General features: G+C 43.6%; 1 protein-coding gene across 3 annotated transcripts in view; it reads left to right on the top strand.

Annotated features, from left to right (window-relative positions):
• Positions 1–1,036: 1,036 nt before the first annotated feature.
• TMEM9 (transmembrane protein 9) overlaps positions 1,037–21,255 on the top strand; it is a 34,144-nt gene continuing 13,925 nt past the window's right edge. Inside the window, exons 1-6 of one of the 3 annotated variants that reach the window (XM_001363416.3) lie at positions 1,037–1,118; positions 1,509–1,652; positions 1,809–1,911; positions 4,553–4,644; positions 12,603–12,711; positions 16,155–16,286. In XM_001363416.3, the coding sequence (XP_001363453.2) occupies positions 1,819–1,911; positions 4,553–4,644; positions 12,603–12,711; positions 16,155–16,286 (426 nt within the window). In that variant the 5' untranslated portion in view covers positions 1,037–1,118; positions 1,509–1,652; positions 1,809–1,818. The other 2 variants (XM_056815711.1, XM_056815712.1) reach the window with 2 other exon arrangements.

Here is a 21,255-nt window from a genome sequence, read left to right as displayed (position 1 = left end):
TGTTTTAGATTTCTCATAGCAATAAATATGCCAACAATGTGTCACTAGTGAATGTGGGTTAAACTGATTTCTTGAATAAAGGAATCCAAGGGCCAAGGATAACACTAATTTCTAATCTGGGCGGTAGGGAAGCTTCCTAGAAATGATGAATGTCAGCTGGCAGAACAGGGTAGAGAAAGCAATTGAAGGGCATTCTAGGCACCTGGGATTATGTAAACAAAGACTCAGACCCCAGAATCATAGTATGATAGATTTAGAATTGAAAGAGAACATGAATGTCAATTAATGCTTTTTACAGATGAAGAAACCAAAGCCTGGGGTGGAAAAATAATTTCCCTAATTTTACACAATAGTAATCAGCAAAGCCAAGATTCAATCTTATATCCTCTAAATCCAAATCTAGGACTCTATTTACTGTACCAGGTTGCTTTTATGAAAGAGAAAAAAAATCTGGAGAGGGTCATTATACTGCTTTTCAAATATTTGATGAGGTGTCACTTAGAAGAGAAATGAGCTTTATTCTGCTTTGCCTTAGAGAATGAAGTTTTATAATCATCAAAATAATGGAAAAATAAAGCACACTGGAAGTGTGCAATTCAAAGCATGGGGTCCTAGATCTGCCTAGTGCTGGACAATAACTTACACAGCCATCTTATCCTAAACCTCTCACTTTACAGATGAGGAAACCAAAGCCTACAGAACTTGTGACTTGTCTAAGGTCACACAGATAACCAGAAGGACCAGAAATCCAGCATTCTTTCCATTGTACTGGGATGACCCCTTGGCCTGAGAAGTTGTAGAGTGAATTTGTGTTTCAAGTGTACAAGATGGCCCAAGGCACCTTGCAGTTCTTAATCTATGTATGTTTAGTAGGCGTTTCCAATTCTAAACATCTATTTTTCTGCCCTTCGTTCAGCGACACTCCCTTTTCTTGCCCAATTGGGGTTAAGAAATGCCCTCCGATCCCTGCCAGCACCCTCCAAACCCCCAGAAGAAGGCGGGTTCTTGTTGCCTCGGAGACAGCCTGAGTTGGGAAGAGAGGCACCTCTAGGAGCCAATAGGAGCGGGAGTGGGGCGGGGCCGAGCTGGGCCCGGTGCTGATGTTGAGAGGTTCGGAGGTTCGTTGCAGGACTGCTGGGGGAGGGGCGCGGGGGCTCGGGGCCCCGGGGCGCTGGGGGTGGGGTGCAGGCGGTTTCGGTCAGTCTGGACCAGGCGCTGTGGGCTCGGGACTTCTGGCCTTGCCCCTAGACGAGGCTGGGGAAGGATGCTAGGACTCTGGGCCTGCGCGGGGGAGAAGAGGCTGAAGCAGCTTGGGATGGGCAGTGGGGACCAGGATGCGGAGAGGGATGCACAGGGATGTAGGCGCTCGAGCTGAGAGCGAACGGGGCTGGGGGGGGGGGGGGGAAGGGGTAGGAAGGGCGGGGGGGGGGGGTGGAGGCGGTACGGACAACCCTCGATAACTAGGGGTCTGGGCGGCGGAACATCAGCCGGGATCTTTCTGCTTGCAGCTCTGTCCAAGGAACTCAAAGCACCATACAGAAGGGATTTCAGCCTTACTTCCGACCCCAGGGGGCCCCGGAATTATTCCCACACGTTTTGAAGATCGGAGGAACCTGAGAACCGGAAGGACGTTACTTACCTAAGAGGAGCAGGTAGAAAAAAAAAAGCCAACAACAACAACCCAGATGTCCCGCGTCCTAGTCAAGTGGAGCAGGGTGCAGTCACTCGGGCTTTTGGGGACTTGGGGAGAAAAGTGAACGTGGGTTTCACTCCTGTCCCTCTTCCTCGACTCCTTTTCTCTTTTCCAGGAGACTGGTCATGCTGACCCAGCGAGTCTTGATAAGCATGAAGCTCTTACCCCTAGTGGCCATGGCCTGGTGTTTGGCCATCCCCCCAGCAAAGGCTGGCAAGGTGAGGATGGTGGGCTGATGACAGTGTGATGTCCCGACCTACTAGTTTACATAGTTATGGCCAGGGCCTAACCCACTTGCCCTTCCCCAAAAGCAGCTGTAGTAAGTCCCACTGTACTGTGGGGGGTTAAGAGATTCTACTCATGGGTTTGTAGTCGAGTTCTCTTGGAGTCAGGAGACTTGAATTTGAGTCCTGGCTCCCACTGACTTCTGCTTTGCAGAACCTCAGTTTCCTCCAGTTGCGAAATGGGGGAAATTCTACCTCCTAACAGAGAGGTAGAGGAGAGTGCTTTGTACACCCTTAAATTGGTATGTTAATTCTCTGATCCTGTGTTTGGGTTGAGGGAAGGAAGGGGTGAGCCCCAAATAGGAATAAATGAACATCTCTGTGGTGCCCAGCAGTTCAACAGATGCTTGTCAAGGGTGTGCTCTCTGCATAGTAATGTGTTGGGGCTGGAGAAACTGGTAAACAGTCCCTGCCTTCATGGCCCTTATAAAAAAGGCAGATGATAGTAGGATCCGTGCTGCAAGAAGCCTTTTTCCGATCCCCTTAACTAAGAATACCCTTCACCTCAAACTTGCTGTTATATTTATTTGTGTTTATTCCTTTATATTCTATTTATACTTATATATGTCTTTATTATCTTCACCATTTGAAGATAGATTATTGAAAATAGGTGTTGTTTCATTTGCAGCTGCTAAGAGGTGATGGCAATGTGGTAGGTGAAGTACAAGGCCTGGAGTTAGGAAGACAATTTCCTGAGTTCAAATCCAGCCTCAGATACTTACTAGCTTTATGGCCCACTTCCCCCTAAGAAATGGAAAATTATTCTAGTAACTTTGCCAAGAAAACCCCAAATAGGATCACAAAGAGTTGGATACAACTAAACACTGTTCCACTTATTGTATTTGAGTTTGTGTCATCCTCAGCACTTAGCAGAATTCCTGGCACTCAGTAGGTTCTTAATAAATGTTTGTTAAGTGATTAGGTAAGGGCATATACTTGGGGTCAGAAAGACCTGGGTTTTAATACTGTCTCAAACTATGATAAATCAGCTTCTGTTTCACTTTCTTCATCAGTAAATTAAGGATATGGAGACCTGTAGTACTTATCTCCCAGGATCCTCTAAGGCTCAGATGAGATCATGGATGTCAAGTGCTTTGCACACTTTGAAGTTCTGTATAAAATTCAATCATTAGGGGCAGATAGGTAGCACAGTGGATAGAGAACCTGGCCTGGAGATATGGGAGGTCCTGGGTTTGAATTTGCTCTCAGAAACCTCCTAACTGTGTGACCCTGGGCAAGTCACTTAACCTTAATTGCCCAGCCCTTGTCACTTTTTCTTAGAATTGATCCTAAAGCAAAAGATAAGGATTTTTCAAAAAGTTAATTGTTGTTGTTATGGAGACCAGGGTAGAAAAGTGTCAGGGGACATGGATTCTTATAGTGGCTTTACCTCTCTTTGCCCCACTGAGATTTTTATTGTCCCTCCACTCCAAGGCTCACAAAACTAGGTAGTTTTCCCCAACCGAGACCCACTTAGAACCACAGAACCATGTCTTCTTAGAGCTTGAAAGCTTTTTAGAAATCATCTAGACTCTTCGTTTTACAGAAATGGAAACAGATCCAGAGAGTTAAATGATTTGTTCAAAGTTGCACAACAACTTAGTGGCAGAATCAGGATTAAGATCTAAGTGTTGGGATCTATTATTCTGGGGCTCAAAGTCAGAAACTTTTATTCAGGACAAGAGTGCACAGATCCAGTATTGAGGCAGCCTTCCAAGTGTTAGCTGAGCCTAGGTTCAGGAAAAATGAAGATTCCTCCAGTGCCTAACATATTGCAATAGTTGTTCAGTTTTATCCTTGGTCCCTCTTACCTTTTCCAGTCTTATGCTTCACTCCTTTCAGTGTATTTTTTTACCTGGTTTGTTTTTGGGTCAGTTCAGTTGTGTCTGAATCTTCATGACCCCATTTGGGGTTTTCTTGGCAAAGATCCTAGAGTGGTTCACTATTTCATGTTGTAGCTCATTTTACAGATGATGAAACTGAGGCAAACACAGTTAAATAACTTGGCCAGGGCACACAGCTAATATATGTCTACGGCCAGATTTCAATTCAGATCTTCTTGACTTCAAACCTAGCACTCTATCCTCTTTGCTACCTGGACAACTGGATGGCAAGGATAGATCAGAGTAAGGAAGATCTGAGTTCAAACCCAGCCTCAAACACTAGCTATGTGACCCTCACAAGTCCTGTTTGCCTCAGTTTAATTGTGTTTGTTTAATTGTTTAATCCTGTTTGCCTCATTTTCCTCATCTATAAAATTAGTTAAAGAATTAAATGACAAACAACAGCAGTATTTTTGCCAAGGAAACCCCAAATGGGGTCATTAAGAGTTGACACAATGGAACAACATTTAACTATGCCTCATTCTCCTTAATCGTAAAATGGGGATAATAATAGCTACCTATCAGGGTTGTTGTGAGGCTCAAATGGGATAATAATTGTAAAGTTATTAATTAGCGTAGTTAGTGCCTGAGACATAGAAAGCCCTTAACAAGTGTTTGTTGACAGACTAATTGATAAAGAAATCACAAGCCTCTGCCTCCCATCCTGACACCTCTTTCCCATTCTCTTCTAGAGCTCTGAAGACATCCGGTGCAAATGTATCTGCCCCCCATATCGGAATATCAGTGGACACATTTACAACCAGAATGTGTCGCAGAAAGACTGGTAAGGCATTGGCCAGCTCATCGGTCATTCTTCATGGGGCTTCCTCAGGAGGTTAGCAGTGCCCCAAAACTGCAGGCCTCCAAATGGAGATGGCTGCTGGCCACGGAGGCTTGGAGGACATTGCTCTTTAGTGACGGGTAGGACTGGATGGCCTCCAAGGGCTGTTCCAATTCTGAGAAGTTGTGATTCGTGCACTGTCACTTCTGGTGTTGAAGACTTAACTATCTATATAGGGCAGCTGGGTGTCTCAGTGGATAGAATGCTGGGTATGCAACCTAGAAATCTTGAGTTCACACCCACTTGAGACACTTACTAGCTGTGTGACCCTGGGCAGATCCCTTACCCTTGTTTGCCTCAATTTCTTAATCTGTAAAATGAACTGGAGAAGGAAATAAGCCACTCCAGTATTAAAAAAAAAAAACACAGGAAAAACCCAAATGGGTTCACCAAGAGTTAGACATGATTGAACCACAACCACAAAGGATGTAGTAGGCTTTGATGATCTCTAATACTCCTTCCAGCTTTGTATCCTTTGACTGTGTGAGCAGTAACAACTGTCATTTACAAAGCATTTTTAAGGTTTGTGAGATACTTTACCTGCATTATGTCATTTAAGCTTCACAGCAGCTCTATGGGTAGGTACTACAGTTATTTTTATTCCCCATTTTACATATGAGGAAACTGAAGTTTAGCAACATTAAGTGACTTCCCCAGGGTCATACAGCTAATTACCCAAGTCTTCCTGATTCCACTGCCTGGAGAAGTATCGTCACAGAGCCCCAAAACGTTGTGCCTTTCCCAAGGCTACCTGAAAAATTAACAGCAGTGCCTTGAGCCTAGAACCCAGGTCCAAGAGCCTTTCCACCCCATCCCTGGCAGATTCCAGCAAAGCCACAAAACTGAAGGTTTTGGGAGATCAGTGGTTAGCTGCTGTGGCTGTGATTTTAGCAGCAGCAGGGGATGATTTGATGGAGTAGCTGACTGTGCCTCAGCCACACACTAGATTTGTCCAAACCATGACTCCTTTCTTCCCTGAGTGCTGGAACAGATGTTAGCAGCCCTACCTCAGCACTTATGGATATATTCAGAATTGCAGGAGAAACAACTTGTGGTTCCTCACTGGGACCACACACAAGAATCTGTCCCGCTTCCTTCTCTTCCCCTCAGTGCTCAGAATTAGGAGGATGCCTGACAAACAGCAATAAGACAAAGAAGCTAGAAATTGGGGAGAGGGGTTAACCTCTACTCCCTGTCTTAGTATCAATTTTTAAATTAAAAATTTAAAAATTTAATTAAAAATTAAAATTAAATTAATTTTTAACATTTTAAATTAAACTTTAATTAATTTTTTAAAATTACTTTCTGTCTTACTAAGTATTGGTTCCATGGCAGAAGAGAATGGTAAGGGCTAAGGTAGCTAGGGTTAAATGGCTTGCCTATAGCCACACAGCCAGAAAGTGGCTGGGGCAGGATTTGAACTTGGGACCCACTACCTCTAGACCTGACTCTCAATCCACTGAACCAACTAGCCACCACCTCTTATATGCCTATCAGTTCTAAGACAGAAGAGAGGCAAGGGCTACATAATTGAGATTGTGGCTTATCCAGGATCACACAACTAGGAAGATCAAATTTGAACCCAGGTCTTCTCAACTCTATTCACTATGCTACCTAACTACCTCAATTGGTGCTTTGTTTTCGAAGTGTGATTATTAGAAGAGGCCTTGGGAGACCCATACTTAGTAGCAAATTATTTTAGCCCAGCAAGTCAAAATAACGTCTCTTAGCCTCAGTTTCCTAATCTGTAAAATGGGAGTGATCATCCTCTCACCACCTCCCTGAAGCTTTTTCTATGAGGAAAGTGCTTAGTACAATGGAAAGAGTACTTGGATCTCGAGTCAGATCAACTGGATTCAAATCCTGTCTCTGATGTTTAATATCTTGGACAAGTGACTTAAGCCCTTGGGGGCTCGGCTTCCTCACCTGGAAACAGCGAGGGTTGGGTTAGATGGCCTGAGCGCCCCAGAAACGCAAGCCTTTTTCTTCCCGATCCGAGCCCTTGATTGTCTCGTCTGTCCGGGTCACGCTCCTGCCTGGGATCCTTTGCTGATCCTATTACAATATTTGAGGTCACAGCCTTCCAGGATCCCCATGGGCTTTGACTGAGGCCCCAGACAGGGAAACCCTGAGCGGATGACCCCAGTGCTTCCTCGCGAAGGAGTTGCGGGGCCAGGGAGCGGAGACATCTCTGGGATCGATCGCCTCTGTCTAGCTCCTAAACTTGGTTTCATCTCCTCTTCCTTCCCTGCCCCTCCTATGCCAGTCAGAGCGCCCATCCTTGCCTGGGGGGAGGGGAGGGTTCGCGTCAGCACTTTTAGGAGAACAATAGAGCAGCCCAGAAAGAGGCTGCTCTTCCGGAATTCTAATTACAAAACTAATTCTAGTAGGGAACAAACGGGCTGGCTCAGCCTCAAAAACCAAACCAACCTGAAATGGAGACGTTCTGCCCCTGTGTGTTCTTTGCTGGTAACTGCAACTCCCGAAGAGTTGGTAGCACTGGGGAGACGTGGAGGGAGCCGGAAGGAACTTCAAAGGTCAGAGAATCCAGCCTTCCCATTTTACAGATTTGAGAGGGGTTAAGTAACTTACCCAAGGTCACACATCCAGCAAATATCAGAAATAGGAACTGAACTCTGGTCTTTTTTTTCCTTTCTTTTTTTTTTAAACCCTTACCTTTTATCCTGATATCAATTCTAAGACAGAAGAGCCGCCAGGGCTAGGCAATTGGCATTAAGGGTCTTGCCCAGAATCACACAACTAGTAAAAGAGGATTTGAAAGCAGCGTTTTCAGTCTGCCAAATCCAGTGCCCTCACCATGATCTGCATTGTCCCCAGAACCTCTCCAGAACAAAATAACAATAAAAAACAGAAATGGATATATTCTCTCTAGTGTTCACCAGTGATAACTGCAACTTTCAAGGGGTTCGCAGTCACAGATCCAGAGCCAGGAGTAATGTTAAACTAAATAACTGACAGTTATAAAGGACATTCAAATTTTAAAATACCTTCCTAATGACATTCCTGTAAAATGTATGGTATGGAGGCAACCAGGTAGCTCAGTGGAGAGAGCCAGACCTGGAGATGGGAGGTCCTGGACTCAAATGGGACCTCAGATACTTCCTAGCTGTGTGACCCTGGGCAAGTCACAACCCAGTTGACTGGCCCTTATCATTTTTTTCTGCCTTGGAACCAATACTTAGTATTGATTCTAAGAAGGTAAGGGTTCCCCCCCAAAAAAAATTTTTTTTTAATAAATAAAATTCCTTTAACAGTCATTTAATATATTTTTTAAATTAAGCTCCTGTTTGTTCAAAGAAGTGCACCAGGCACTGGGGGTGATAGAAAGTTTATAAAAAATATGTTCCCTAAGTCAAATTTACAAAAAATCAAGCATTCCCCAATCTACAAATGATCAAGAAACATGAATAGGCAGTTTTCACACCACAAAATCAAAACTATCCATAAGCACATGAAAAAGCAAATCAAAACAGCTTGGCGGTATCACCCCACACCTAGCAGACTGGCTAAAATGACAGCAAAGGAAAGTAATGAATGCTGGAGGGGATGTGGCAAAGTAGGGACACTAATTCATTGCTGGTGGAGTTGTGAATTGATCCAACCATTCTGGAGGGCAATTTGGAACTATGCCCAAAGGGCGATAAAAGACTGTCTGCCCTTTGATCCAACCATAGCACTGCTGGGTTTGTACCCCAAAGAGATAATAAGGAAAGACTTGTACAAGAATATTCATAGCTGCGCTCTTAGTGGTGGCAAAAAAATTGGAAAATGAGGGGATGCCCTTCAATTGGGAAATGGCTGAACAAATTGTGGTATATGTTGGTGATGGAATACTATTGTGCTCAAAGGAATAAAGAACTGGAGGAATTCCATGGAGACTGGAACCACCTCCAGGAACTGATGCAGAGTGAGAACCAGGAGAACATTGTACACAGAGACTGATACACTGTGGTACAATTGAATGTAATGGACTTCTCTACTAGCAGTAATGCTATGATCCAGGACAATTCTGAGGGACTTATGAGAAAGAACACTATCCACATCCAGAGAAAGAACTGTGGGAGCAGAAATACAAAGAATAACATATGATCGATCACATGGTTCATTGGTTTTGATGTTAAAAGTTCATTCTACTGCAAATATGAATAACATGGAAATAGGTTTTGAACAATGATATATGTATAACCCAGTGGAACTGCTTGTAAGCTTCAGGAGATAGGAGGAAAGAGTGGGGGGGGGGGGTAGGATCAATGATCATGTAACCAGGAAAAGATATTCTAAATAAAAAAAAGAAAGAAAAGATATGTTCCTGGGACAGCTAGGTAACATAGTGTATAGAGAGCCAGATCTAGCGGAGGGAGGTCCTGTGTTCAAATCTAACCTCAGAAACTTCCCAGCTCTATGACCCTGGGCAAGTCACTTAACCCCAATTGCCTAGCCCTTACTGCGCTTCTGCTTTGGAATGTACACTTGTATCAATTCCAAGACATAAGGTAAACATTTTTTAAAGTATGGCATACAAATATCATTATATACATTTTATAAATTTTAACACCACCAACTTCATACTGTCCCCAAAAGGCTTCTTCTTCCCATGTCACTGTGCTAGGGAAGGGAACTCAACTTCTCCAAGATCTTTTAGGTGGAGCAAAAGCTTTACCAAGTCCTGCCAAGTCACCAAGGCTTTGGGCAGGTTCATGGCCACCAATGTACTGTGGCACTATTATGATTGACAAAACTGATTACCAGAGATGACTTCTGGGTAATATACTTTTTCTGGCCACAGAAACTCCTAAAGAGGAAGTCCTTACCATCTGTGTTGGTGGCAGGAATATTCACATTGCTGATATTATCCATACAGAATCCATATTTATTCCTTAGGACGTCACTCTCATGGTATCACTGGATCAGATGAGGCTGATGAGTTGGGAGAAAAGGAACTCTTTTTTTTTTTTTGTAATGGAAAGAACACTGATTTTGGAGCTGGAAGACCTTGGGTTCCAATCTCATCCGGGTAGCTTTGGACAATTTCCTTGACTTCTTTAAGACCCAGACTTCTCTGGAGAAGAGAGTGTTGGACTAAATAATCTTTACACTCCTTTCCAGTTCAAAAATTGGTCCAAAATGACCTCATAGACTGAGTCAAAAGAATCCTTGGAGGTATTTGAGTTCATTATCCAATTTTTTTTAATGAGGTCCAGAGAAGTTCAGTGAATTGTCCAGAGTTGTACAACTAGTAAATATTGGGAGCAAAATTTGAAACCAGGTCTTCCCCATTCCACTTCCAAGTCTAATGCTATAAACTACAATACTACTGCTTTTACTGCTACCACCGCTACCACTACTACTACTACTACTACTACTACTACTACTACTACTACTACTACTACTACTACTACTACTTCTATTACTACTACTAGTCCAATTCCCCTCACTTTGCAGATGAGACTCAGGAAAGATTTGCCCAGGGTCACAGAGTTAGTAAATGACTGAAATTGGATTGGAACCCAGATCTTCTTGTCTTCAAAGCTCTTGTTCTGTTCACAACCCACTCTGGAGACATGTCTTGTTTTCTGTGCTTCTCTATCCTGCATTCCTACTCCACAAAGAGACTTCTGGTATTAATCATCCATTTTAGAAGGCCCCAAAAGAGACAGAACATACTTCAGGACCAAAGACAAAGCCATTCTGGCAGCTGTCCCCACCATCACTTCTACCCTTTCACTCACATTCTCTCAAGTAACAAAGTCCTTCTTTGGTTAATCTTTGCTCTAATGCTTCCATCTTTCCACTGTCCCTAATGCTTGTTCATGGACCCCACCATAGGACAGAGAATGCCTCTAGTGTCCTCCTAGACCCTGGCAAAGCCAAAAGAAAAGAAAAGGAGAAAGCTTAGCCCTGGAAAATTTATTTGGACTTCCTTATTGTTGCCCAACCTGTGCAGTTGTGTTCAGATCTTTGTGATCCCATTTGGGTTTTCTTGGTAGAAATCCTGGAGTGATTTGCCATTTCCTTCTTCAGCTAATTTTACATTTGAGGAAACTAAGGCAAATGGAATTAAGTGACTTGCCCAGTTAGTGTCACATAGATTGTAAGTGTCTGAGGCCAGATTTGAACTCAGGAAAATGAATCTTCCTAACTCCAAGCTCAGTGCTCTGTCTACTGTGTCACTAGCTACAACATTTATACAGATAAACAAATTCAGAACCATATGAGAAAGGAGAGAGCATTAGACTTGGAGGATCAGGAAGGGCTTTCTATAGGAAGTGATATATGTCCTAAGCTTTGGAACTAAGATTCTAAGAGGCGGAAATAAAGGAATGCATAGCCAGCATTGACTTCGAATATCATTAACCCTGCTGTCATATTAATGCGATTAATTTCACAATATTAACACTTTTCTGGCACAATTTTCTTCAAAATAGTCATAAAAGTCTCACGAAAGCAGCACCACTATTCCCATGGATTTTGGTGAAGTCTAATATATTGGTTTTATCATTTATAGTTTGGATTTTATGATGGCCACAGGATTGGAGATCTCTAGAATCTTTAACTTCCCTGGTATGATCTGTGAGAGAACCTCTGACATGGGGATCTCAGGAAGCCTGGGACAGATTTTTTCCCCTAAAACTCTCACCTTCTGTCTTAAAATCCATACTAAGGGAGGGGGGGGTGTAGCTGGGTGGCTCAGTGGATTGAGAGCTAGGCCTAGAGATGGGATGTCCTGGGTTCAAATCTGTCCTCAGACACTTCCCAGCTGTGTGATCCTGGACAAGTCACTTAACTCCCATTGCCTAGCTCTTACTACTGTTCTGCCTTGGAACCAATACACAGTATTGCTTCTAAGATGGAAGGTAAGGGTTTAAAAAAATCCATACTAAGTATTGGTTCCAACACAGAAGAGTGGTAAGAGCTAGGCAATGGGGGTCAAGTAACTTGTCCAAGTGTCTGAGATCACATTTGAACCCAGAACCTCCAATCTCTAGACCTGGCTCTTTATCCATTGAGCTGCCTAGATGCTCCCTAGAAGAGATCTTTTATTCATTTATTCCTTCAGTTCCATCTTAGCTATTTAATGCCTGTGTAGCCCAACCAAATCACATTTAACCTGGCATAGACTCGCTCTTTGTCCATGAAGTGGGTTGGTGATAACTGCACCAATCTCATGATAACTGCACCAATCTCACCACTGGACTCTCATTTGGAGCCTTCCCCACTTAATGGAAACTTCAGAGTATGTGCTCAGCTAACAGTCTACCAACTGATGAATAAATAAAGAAATGAATGGATGAGAAAGCAGGGTCAGCTCCATATCATAATGAGACATTAGTATAGGAGGACTGTGGATCCTCTCCACCTCTGGGTCTGGATTCAGGAATACCTGAGGTCAAATCCAGCCTCAGACACTTCCTAGATGTGTGACTCTGACCAAGTCACTTAGCCTCTGGTTGTCTGACAAAAGAATTCACTGGAGAAAGACGTGGCAAACAACTCCAGTATCCTTGCCAAGAAAGCCCCGTGAATAGTTATGGTCCATGGGGTCATGAAAAGTCAAATATGACTGAACAAGTACCAGGTGATCATCCATGACAAGTAATGATCCAGGCTGTGCTTGAAGACCTCAGAGGAGGGGACACGCCACCTTCAGAAGCATCTTGTTCCATTTGGGGGCAGCTTTAGTTGTTGGGAGGTTTTTGTTTCTTGATGTTCCTCTTTCCAATTTTCCCTGATCACTTCTGACTCTGCCCTTTGGGACCACATTGTCCCATTTTATTCTGTTTCCCATCCCTCTGGCCATTTTATGGTCTCCTTACACCTCCCCGTGGCCCCTTGCCTTGTCTCTGCTCTCTTTTCATTTGTTTTCCTTTCTCTTTCTGTAGTAATTGCTTACATGTGGTGGAGCCAATGCCCGTACCAGGCCATGACGTAGAGGCTTACTGTTTGCTGTGTGAGTGTAAATACGAGGAGAGAAGCACCACCACCATCAAGGTACCTCTTCCCCAATCCCAGCCTCCCCAGGCTCATTCCTTCTCCCATTCTTCCCTGCACCCCATCCTCCAACTCTCCACAAATCCAGGTCCTGCTGGCCTGTCTTCTCCCACACATCCATGGTGCACACAGGGCTGCTCTCAGCCTTCTCTGGCCTTCCTAGCTGGCCTCTCCACTCTCACCTCTTTCCAACATACCTGAGGTTCTGTCTCTTGCTCTAGCCAATTCCAATCCATCAGTTGATCAGCAAGCATTATTTTTAGTTCCAGGTTCTCTCCTTCCCTCCAGCTTCTCCCTTCCCCATTAAGAAGACAAGCAATACGGCCCCCATCACACATATGAAGTCATGCAAAATATATTTCCATATTAACAGGCATCAATTAAGTACCCCTTTGGTCCAGGAGCTATTCTAAGCACTGGCGATGCAAAGGCCAAAGGGAAATGATCCCAGCCCTCAAAAAGCTTATGAAAACTGCTAGGTGGCTCAGTGGATAGAGTGCCAGTCCTGGAGTCAAGAGGACCTGGATTCATATCTGCCAGACAACTGTGTGACCCTGGGCAAGTCACTTAACCCCCACTGCCTAGCCCTTACTATTCTTCTACCTTGGAACCAATGCTTAGTATTGATTCTAAGATAGAAAGTAAGAGTTTTTTCAAATTATAGGGGTGGGGGAACAACTTATTGCCTGATATTTCCTTTCCAGAAGAGAAAGGACCCTCCAAGGACCTCATAAATGAAAGATGGTACCTGGAATCTGGGAAATCTGGGACTAATGTCTTCATACTTTCCCATATTCCCATCCTCAAAAAAAAATTTTTTAGTGAATGAATTAAGGAGTTGTCATTTAGCCATTTCAATTGGGTCCAACTCTTCTTGACTCCATTTGGGATTTTCTTGGAATAAGGATTCTGGAGCAGCTTGCCATTTCCTTCTCTTAATTCATTTTATAGATGAGGAAACTGAGGCAGACAAGGTTAGGTGTCTTGCCCAGAGTCACTCAGCAAGTAAGAATCTGAGATCGGATTTGTTAACTGAGGTCTTGCCTCCAGGCCCAGAGCTCTATCCACTATGCCACCTAGCTGTCCATGAATTAAGAAGACAGTAATATAAATCACAATAGAAGAGAAATTTTCAGCCTAATAGCCATCTCTGATGACTCTATTGCCCATCCTTCTCTTTAGGCAAGATTGCATCTAATCTAATTAAAAGTTTTGGACCAAATCTATAATTTCATTGAAATACCAATGTAAGTCTTTGCCTGTTGTGCAATGGAGAGTCTTAGAAAACTGCTTGAGACTTGCTCCAGGGACTTAACCTTGGGACATAGCCAGTGTATGTCAAATGTGAGATTTGAACCCAGGTCTTCCTAGTTCTGAGATTGATTTTCTCTCCAAGTTCTAATTTAAAAAACCTTCAGACAAAGAACCGTTCTGCCTCCCCTAGTCAAATGTCTGTATACCCATCCTCAACCAGGAAGTTCTTTTTGCTCTCTAATATAAAACTTTCCTGCTGCCCTTTATACTTATTTCCTCATACCCTCAAAGGAGGACTGAAGGAGGAAAGGCTAGGATCCTTGTACAGAATTTACAGAGATTTTAACTCAATTTAAGGAAAAATTTAATCAACAATTAGAGCTGTCCAAAAAGTAGAATAGGACTACCTGAAGGACTAATGAATTCTAAGTATATCAGTGGAAAGAGCACCAAGTCTGGAGATAGGGAGTCCTGGGTTCAAATGTGGTCTCGGATACCTCCTAGCTGTGTAATCCTAGGTGATTCACAACCCCATTTGCCTAGCCCTTGTCACTCTTCTGTCTTACAATTGATACCAAGGTGGAGGTATAAGTAGCTAGTTAGTTTAGTGTATTAAAAGCCAGGTCTAGAGAAAGTAGGTCCTGGGTTCAAATCCTGCCTCAGCCACTTTCTGGTTGTGTGATCCTGGGCAAGTCATTTAACCCCCAGTTGCCTAACCCTTACTGCTCTTCCATCTTGGAACAGAATAATAATTCTAAGGCAGAAGGTAAAGATTTTTTTTTTAAAATAATGAGCTCCCTGTCCATCTTTGGCATATATTGTTGGAGGGATTTTTGTTCAGGACTAGGTTGGACTAGGTGATAATCTGAAGGTCATTTAAACTGGAATTCTATGATTTCATGCAGTGAACTCTTAGGAGTTGATTAGCTTCTTTCAGACTAAACAATGGGACCTACCCTGGGCCAGAGAGCACTTCCTCTCTTGTGGTAATTTCTTTGTGTTTACACCTTTCAGGGAAAAAAATAACAGATGTCTCTCCTTTACCACCCCCTCCCCAACACACTCACATACACACATACAAGCACACCCCTTAGTTAGCACCCTGTCAGCTTATACAGACTTAATTCCTTTCATCTTCCCTCTTGAGTCAGCCCCTCCCTTAAGCAGGTTCCCTCTCCTTCTCTGAACTCCCTCCAGTGGGGCCCCACCCTCTGTGTGCCAGATGTCACCTCACCCTGTTTGAGGGAGAAGGGACTTCCCAGTCCCAAGACCTCATCAGACATATCCTTCTAATCCCAGGATTTCCCGAGGTGACCTTCCCCCCAAAGCCTGCTGTAGAAGTGGCCTCCTTCTTCCTTGCCCCCTACTTAGGATGGGCTTGAGAAGCAAGGCTAGAAGATGATAGATCCTAGCTTTAAAGAATTGGAGGGTTAGTGTTATCCTGTCCAACCGTATCATTTCATAGGTGAGGGAACTGAGGTCCAGGGCCACTAAGGGATTTGCCCCATGTTACACTGCCGACAAGTGATCAACCTGGGAATCAGGAATACTCTCCCTTGTATAAGGGACAGAAATATCAAGCTCTAAGAAGGGGAGAATCCAGATTCCAAGTGCCTTTGCCCAACAGTCACACATCCAAGCTCACACATCCAAGCAGTGCTCTAACTCACCACTAGGAGCTGAGTGGGTGGATAGAGCGCTGGACCTGGGGTCAGGATGGTCTGAGTTCAAATCCAGACTCAGACCTTTACTAGCTATGTGGCCCTGGGTAAATCACTTACTACTCTCTGTCTACCTCAGTCTCCTCAACTGTAAAATGGGGATAAGAACAGTATCTACCTCACAGAATTATGAGGATCAAGTGAAATAATATTTGTAAAGCAGCTGGCATAAAGTAGGGACTTTTGCTCCTTTTCCCTTTAGGAAGTCTTCAATGACTTTTTTCCCACACTTCCTCAGACCATGCTTTACTCATGTATTTGTGCTTATTTTTGTTTTCTAGTTTATGTGGCCTTTTTGTGGGGATGGAGACAATCTCCTTCCCTAGGCAGGAAGTTCCTTGAGGACGGGATTTGATGTTTCTTTAGTTTCTATTTCCCTGTGATGCCTCAGATGGAATTGTGCTCAGGAATCACTCAGAAGGTCAGCTCTGGCTCCGTCCCCCATTGAGCCATGTGCCTTCTTGACAGGTCATCATCGTCATCTATCTGTCGGTGGTGGGTGCCCTGCTGCTCTACATGGCCTTCCTCATGCTGGTGGATCCTTTGATCAGAAAGCCAGATGCCTACACGCAACCACTCCACAACGAGGAAGAGAACGAGGTAATGATGGTGGGAGGAGGAGATGGGGAGGAACAGGGACAGGGAGGCCACCTTGGATCATTGGGCTGTCAGAAGAGGCCATTGTGGATCTCTGTCTACTTGTGAGGGGGAAGCCCCATCCCTTTAGGGTGTTATACAGCTAAGGTCTGTGACAAGGAAATCACTTTAAAAGACTGATATATATTAATTTAAGGTCGCCAAGGAATTCAGCTATGTAATTCCTAAATGAAAACTCAAGTCAGCAGTCAACCTTTTATGGAGTTTTTTATTACAAACAGGAGGAAGAAAGGTATGTGAGAGAGAGAGAGAGAGAGAGAGAGAGAGAGAGAGAGAGAGAGAGAGAGAGAGAGAGAGAGAGAGAGAAAGAGAGAGAAGGGAATAGGGCTTAAATACCCCCTCTGTTTAGGCTGGGCCAAAAGGCCCAAGCCCTTAGATAGCTGAAGCAAAGAAAAGAGATCAGTCCCTATCACTCACGTGACCAAAATGGAGAAACAGTCTCAGGGGCCTCCACCTCCAGCCTCCTTCAGAATCAAACTTCTCAGAGCACAACCTCTCAGAGCAAAACCTCTCGAACCCCCTAGTCCTCAGACCCCGCTATCTTTAAGGAAACCATCTAAGTTCCCTCCCCTCAGTTCTCACATCTACCAATCACTGTCCATGTCTTCCCTGTGCCAATGGTGGCTCTAGCTTAACCCAGGACCGCCCAGAGGTCTGCCCCTTTGCACATATCTGTTGAAGGTCATATTCTCAAATAATTAAATCTTGATCCTTGCTGCAGCCCTTCCTAAATCCTTTGACTCTGAGTAGGGTGGAGATTGTAGTTTCAAGACCTGGTTCTGTCATTCCAAGTATCTCTATTGTATCAATTCTAAAATCAATCATGACTCAAAGAACTTCCTGTTCTATGCTTAAGCATAGGTCAAAGCCCTTTCCATTGTGCAGCAAAAGGTTTCTGTCCTAAAGCAGTCCCAAGTAGGGAGGAGAAGGATCCTCCCATGCCAAGGGGGTTCTTACTATCAGTAGGAAATTTTTTCCAGTATGAGATTTCCCAATATTTCCAACATTCATAAATCTAAGAAATTTTAAGGTTTACAGGTCAGTAGTAGGTACAGTCATTGACTTGATGTCGAGTTCAAATATCATTTTAGATTCTTATTGGCTGTGTGACCTTGGATAAGTCACTTCACTCAGCCTCAGTTTCCTTATCAATAAAATGAGGATAATAATGGCAGTATCTAGCTCATTTGGGTTGTGACAAGGATCAGATGGGATAATGGGTAAAGCATATTGCAAACCTTACAGTAATATATAAGTGCCAGCTGGAAGAATAATGAAGAGAAGGAAACGGCAAACCCCTCCAGGGTCTTCACCAAGAAAGTCCCAAATGGGGTCACAGAGATTCAGACCTGACTGAAAAAGGACTAGACAATAACATCTTTATCATTTTCATCATAGTTATTATTATCTATTTAAATTGAGTGCTTCTATTACACTTCTCCTTGGTTACTTGGTAATTTCTCATCTGGTATCCCTTCCACACCCCTACATACAAGATCATAGATTTAGAGCAAAAAGGGACCTAGAGGAAGTTGGTATTAAAATGGATAGAAAACTGGACTTGGCCTCAGGAAGACCTGAGTTCAAATCCTACCTCAGACACTTACTAGTTGTATGACCCAAGGCAAGTCATTTAACCTCTGTTTGACTCAGTTTCCTCATCTATAAAATGAGGATGATAATAGCACCTCCCTCCCAGGGCTGTCATAAGGATCAACTGAGATGATACATGTGAAGTGCTTTATAGACTTTAAAGTGCTTTGCAACCCAATCTCCTTATTTTACAGAGATATAGGGAGATTAAATGACTTGCCTGGTATCCTACAGGTAGTAGCAAAACCAAAATGATTCAGATCTTCTTATTCCAAATCCATTCTTCTTTCCATCGTGTGATATTAGTTATTTACTTTGTTCTCTTTCATGGATACACTCCAGATACCTAGTAAAGTTCATACACATAAATGTTTGAACAAGGACTTAGTAATCAATCCAGCAACTTTCTTCACTTTCATGTCCCAAGAGACGTCCTCATATTTTGATTAAAGTCTTACCCCAGGGCACCTCAGTGCATGGGTTTACATCTGCTTTGTTTAAGAGAGTAAGTGATGGGGCAACTAGGTGGCTAAGTGGCTAGAGCTCCAGGCTCAGAGTCTAGAAGACCCAGCTTCAAATCTGACCAGATATTTCTTAGCTGGATGACCCTGGGCAAGTCATTTAACCCCCGTTGCCTAGCCCTTGCAGTTCTTCTGTCTTAGAACTGACACTAAGAAAAAAGGGAGGGTGGAGGTGACACAGCAAGGGGGCTTAGTGGATAGAGAGCCCAGCCTGGAGACAAGAGATCCTAGATTTAAATTGTCCTCAGACACTTCTTAGCTGTGTGACCTAGGGCAAGTCACTTATCCCATTGCCCAGCCCTTACAGTCCTTCTGCCTTACAACCAATATACAGTATTGATCCTAACACAGAAGGTAAAAATTGTTTTAAAAAACTGATACCAAGATAAAGGTAAGAGTTTAGGGGGAAAATAAAAGAAGAGATTACCTGTCTTTCCCATCTGTCCAATACCTAGCCAGAAAGGAACTAGATTAACCAAAATACTTGAATGCATTGATAAAAATAGGATCTAGGAGTCCAGGTCACTAGGTACACAGAATGGGGGAAAAACCTGAAAAAGGATTTGGGAGAAGAGGAAGTAAGGAGGTGGTAGATTCATTCATTCATTCATGCATTTAATAAATCTGCATTAGATCCCCACTCTTTGCAGAACACTATAGTAAGTAGATACTATGAGGATCTGGAAATGGAAGACCTAAGTTCAAAAGCCATTTCTTTGGAGATATCACTTAGCCTCTGGGACCTCAGTTTCCTCACGTGTAAATTTAGTGCCTGCTATTCCCAAGGGCCAGGGATGAAACATGCTACCCACCTCCTGATAAGAAAGGTGATGCACTCAGAGCACAGAATGAGATCTTTTGGGACCAGCCAGTTTGGGAATTGACTTTGCTTAACTGTGCATATTTGTTAGAGGCTTTGGTTTTTCTTCTTTTTCAACTGGGGGTGATGGAGGTAGGAGGGAGAGAAAATAGATTTATGTCCACTGAAAAAATGTTAATAAAATAAAATGAGATGGGATTGAGGGGTGGCAGCTAAATGGCCCAGTGGATAGAGAGCTTGGTCTGGAGATGGGAGGTCTTGGGTTCAAATGTGGCCTCAGAGACTTCCTAGCTGTGTGACCCTGGACAAGTCACCTAATCCCCATTGCCTAGTCCTTACCAACTCTTCTGCCTTGGAACTGATACACAGTATTGATTCTAAGATGGAAGATTTTTTAAAAATAAAAATAAAATAAAATGAGACAGCCCTAGCTCTGAGGTCCTATGATCTAAGTAACAGCTTCTGTTCAAAACTAAGGAGCCACATTTCTGTAGTGCCTCACAGTTTATAAAGTGCTTCCACAATAGCAGCACACATTTCTATAGCATTTGAAGGTTTACAAAGTACTTTCCTCAAAAGAGAGGCAATGTAAGTATTATTCCCCACCTTGCCGATGCAGAAGCTGAAACTTGAAGAGATGAAGTGACCTCCTCAAGATTAGTAACTGTCAGTACCTGAGGCAGAATTTGAGTTCATCTTCTTGACTCCAGGTCCAGTACTTTACCCAAGTGACAGCCCTGAGGATCAGGAATACTCCCCTTTGCAGTCTCAATATCCCTTTACTGTACATCGGCTTGAATACCTCAACTATCAACCTGTGGGATGGACTGCCTATGTGTACTGACATCTGAGTGTTTCTCAGGAATACTGGAGTAAGGAAGTGGCTCAGACCTAGAAATGGGAGATCCAAAGATCATATCTGGCCTCAGATACTTCCTATCTGTGTGACCCTGGGCAAGTCACTTAACCCCCATTGCCTAGTCCTTCCCACTCTTTTTCCCTTGAACCCATACTTAGCATGGATTCCAGGACAGGAGGTATAGATTTTAAAAATATAATTGGGAAATATTTAACAAAATAAATAAAAAGCCAATAAATCGATAACATTACATTTTAAAACTAAGTCAATATCTGACCTGCAGAGATCCGTATGTCCCGATCAGTCGCCCTTATTTCTATCTGAGTTTGACTCCACTGATCTAAGTCATGGTTCTTAATTTTGTGTGTGTGTATGACAAAGCCTAAACAGTCTGATGAAGCAAAGGGGTCCCTCCCTTCTCAGAATAACATACCCCTAAGTGAAACCTACCCAAATGTATTCTTGGAGTAAGAGTGAACAGACTCAAGGATCAGAGTGAAGGGTTTGACCAAGCAATTCCTCGGCCATCCGTGTCTTAGTTGGACCAGACACCAGCCCTAGCTGGCCTCAGTTCTAGCCTCCCCTTCTGCCCCTAGCTTCCTGTTGATCTGATCTTGACTGAGGGTGGAGCAGAGAGGATGAGCTTTTCCCTATTGGGGGGTCTGTGTTTTGGGAAGGGGGTGGCGCTGGCAGTTGGGTGGTCTGATGTTCAAGGGAGGAAACTTCAGCTCCCTACCTGGTTATTAATGTGCAGTAATAGCAGCCCTGATAGGGGAGGGGCGAAGCTAATAAACACATGGTGATTAGGGGTAATGTGGTAATTGCAGTCCTGGCTGGGGGTGTAATTGAGAGATGCTGCATGGTGATTATACAGCCTGATGCTGCTATTTCCCTGGAATGCATGGCTCTCAGGCATGGCCTTTGTTATGTCTCTAGCCACCATGGATACAAAGCCAGGGGGAAGGGTGTCAGACTCTGTGCCAAGGGCAGGCCCCCTCCTTCTCACCCCTAGGAAGAGGTACTTCTCTGACTTTTAGGGTGATGATCACAGGATCAAAGATTTAGAGTTGGAAGAGATTTTAGCGATAACCTCGTTAACCCTTCTCACTTTTTTTTTAA

The sequence above is a fragment of the Monodelphis domestica genome, chromosome 2 (genome assembly GCF_027887165.1).
Source record: "Monodelphis domestica isolate mMonDom1 chromosome 2, mMonDom1.pri, whole genome shotgun sequence".
Taxonomy (NCBI): domain Eukaryota; kingdom Metazoa; phylum Chordata; class Mammalia; order Didelphimorphia; family Didelphidae; genus Monodelphis; species Monodelphis domestica.
The sequence above is the reverse complement of the archived record's forward strand: the minus strand, read 5'-3'. Positions and strand labels throughout refer to the sequence as shown.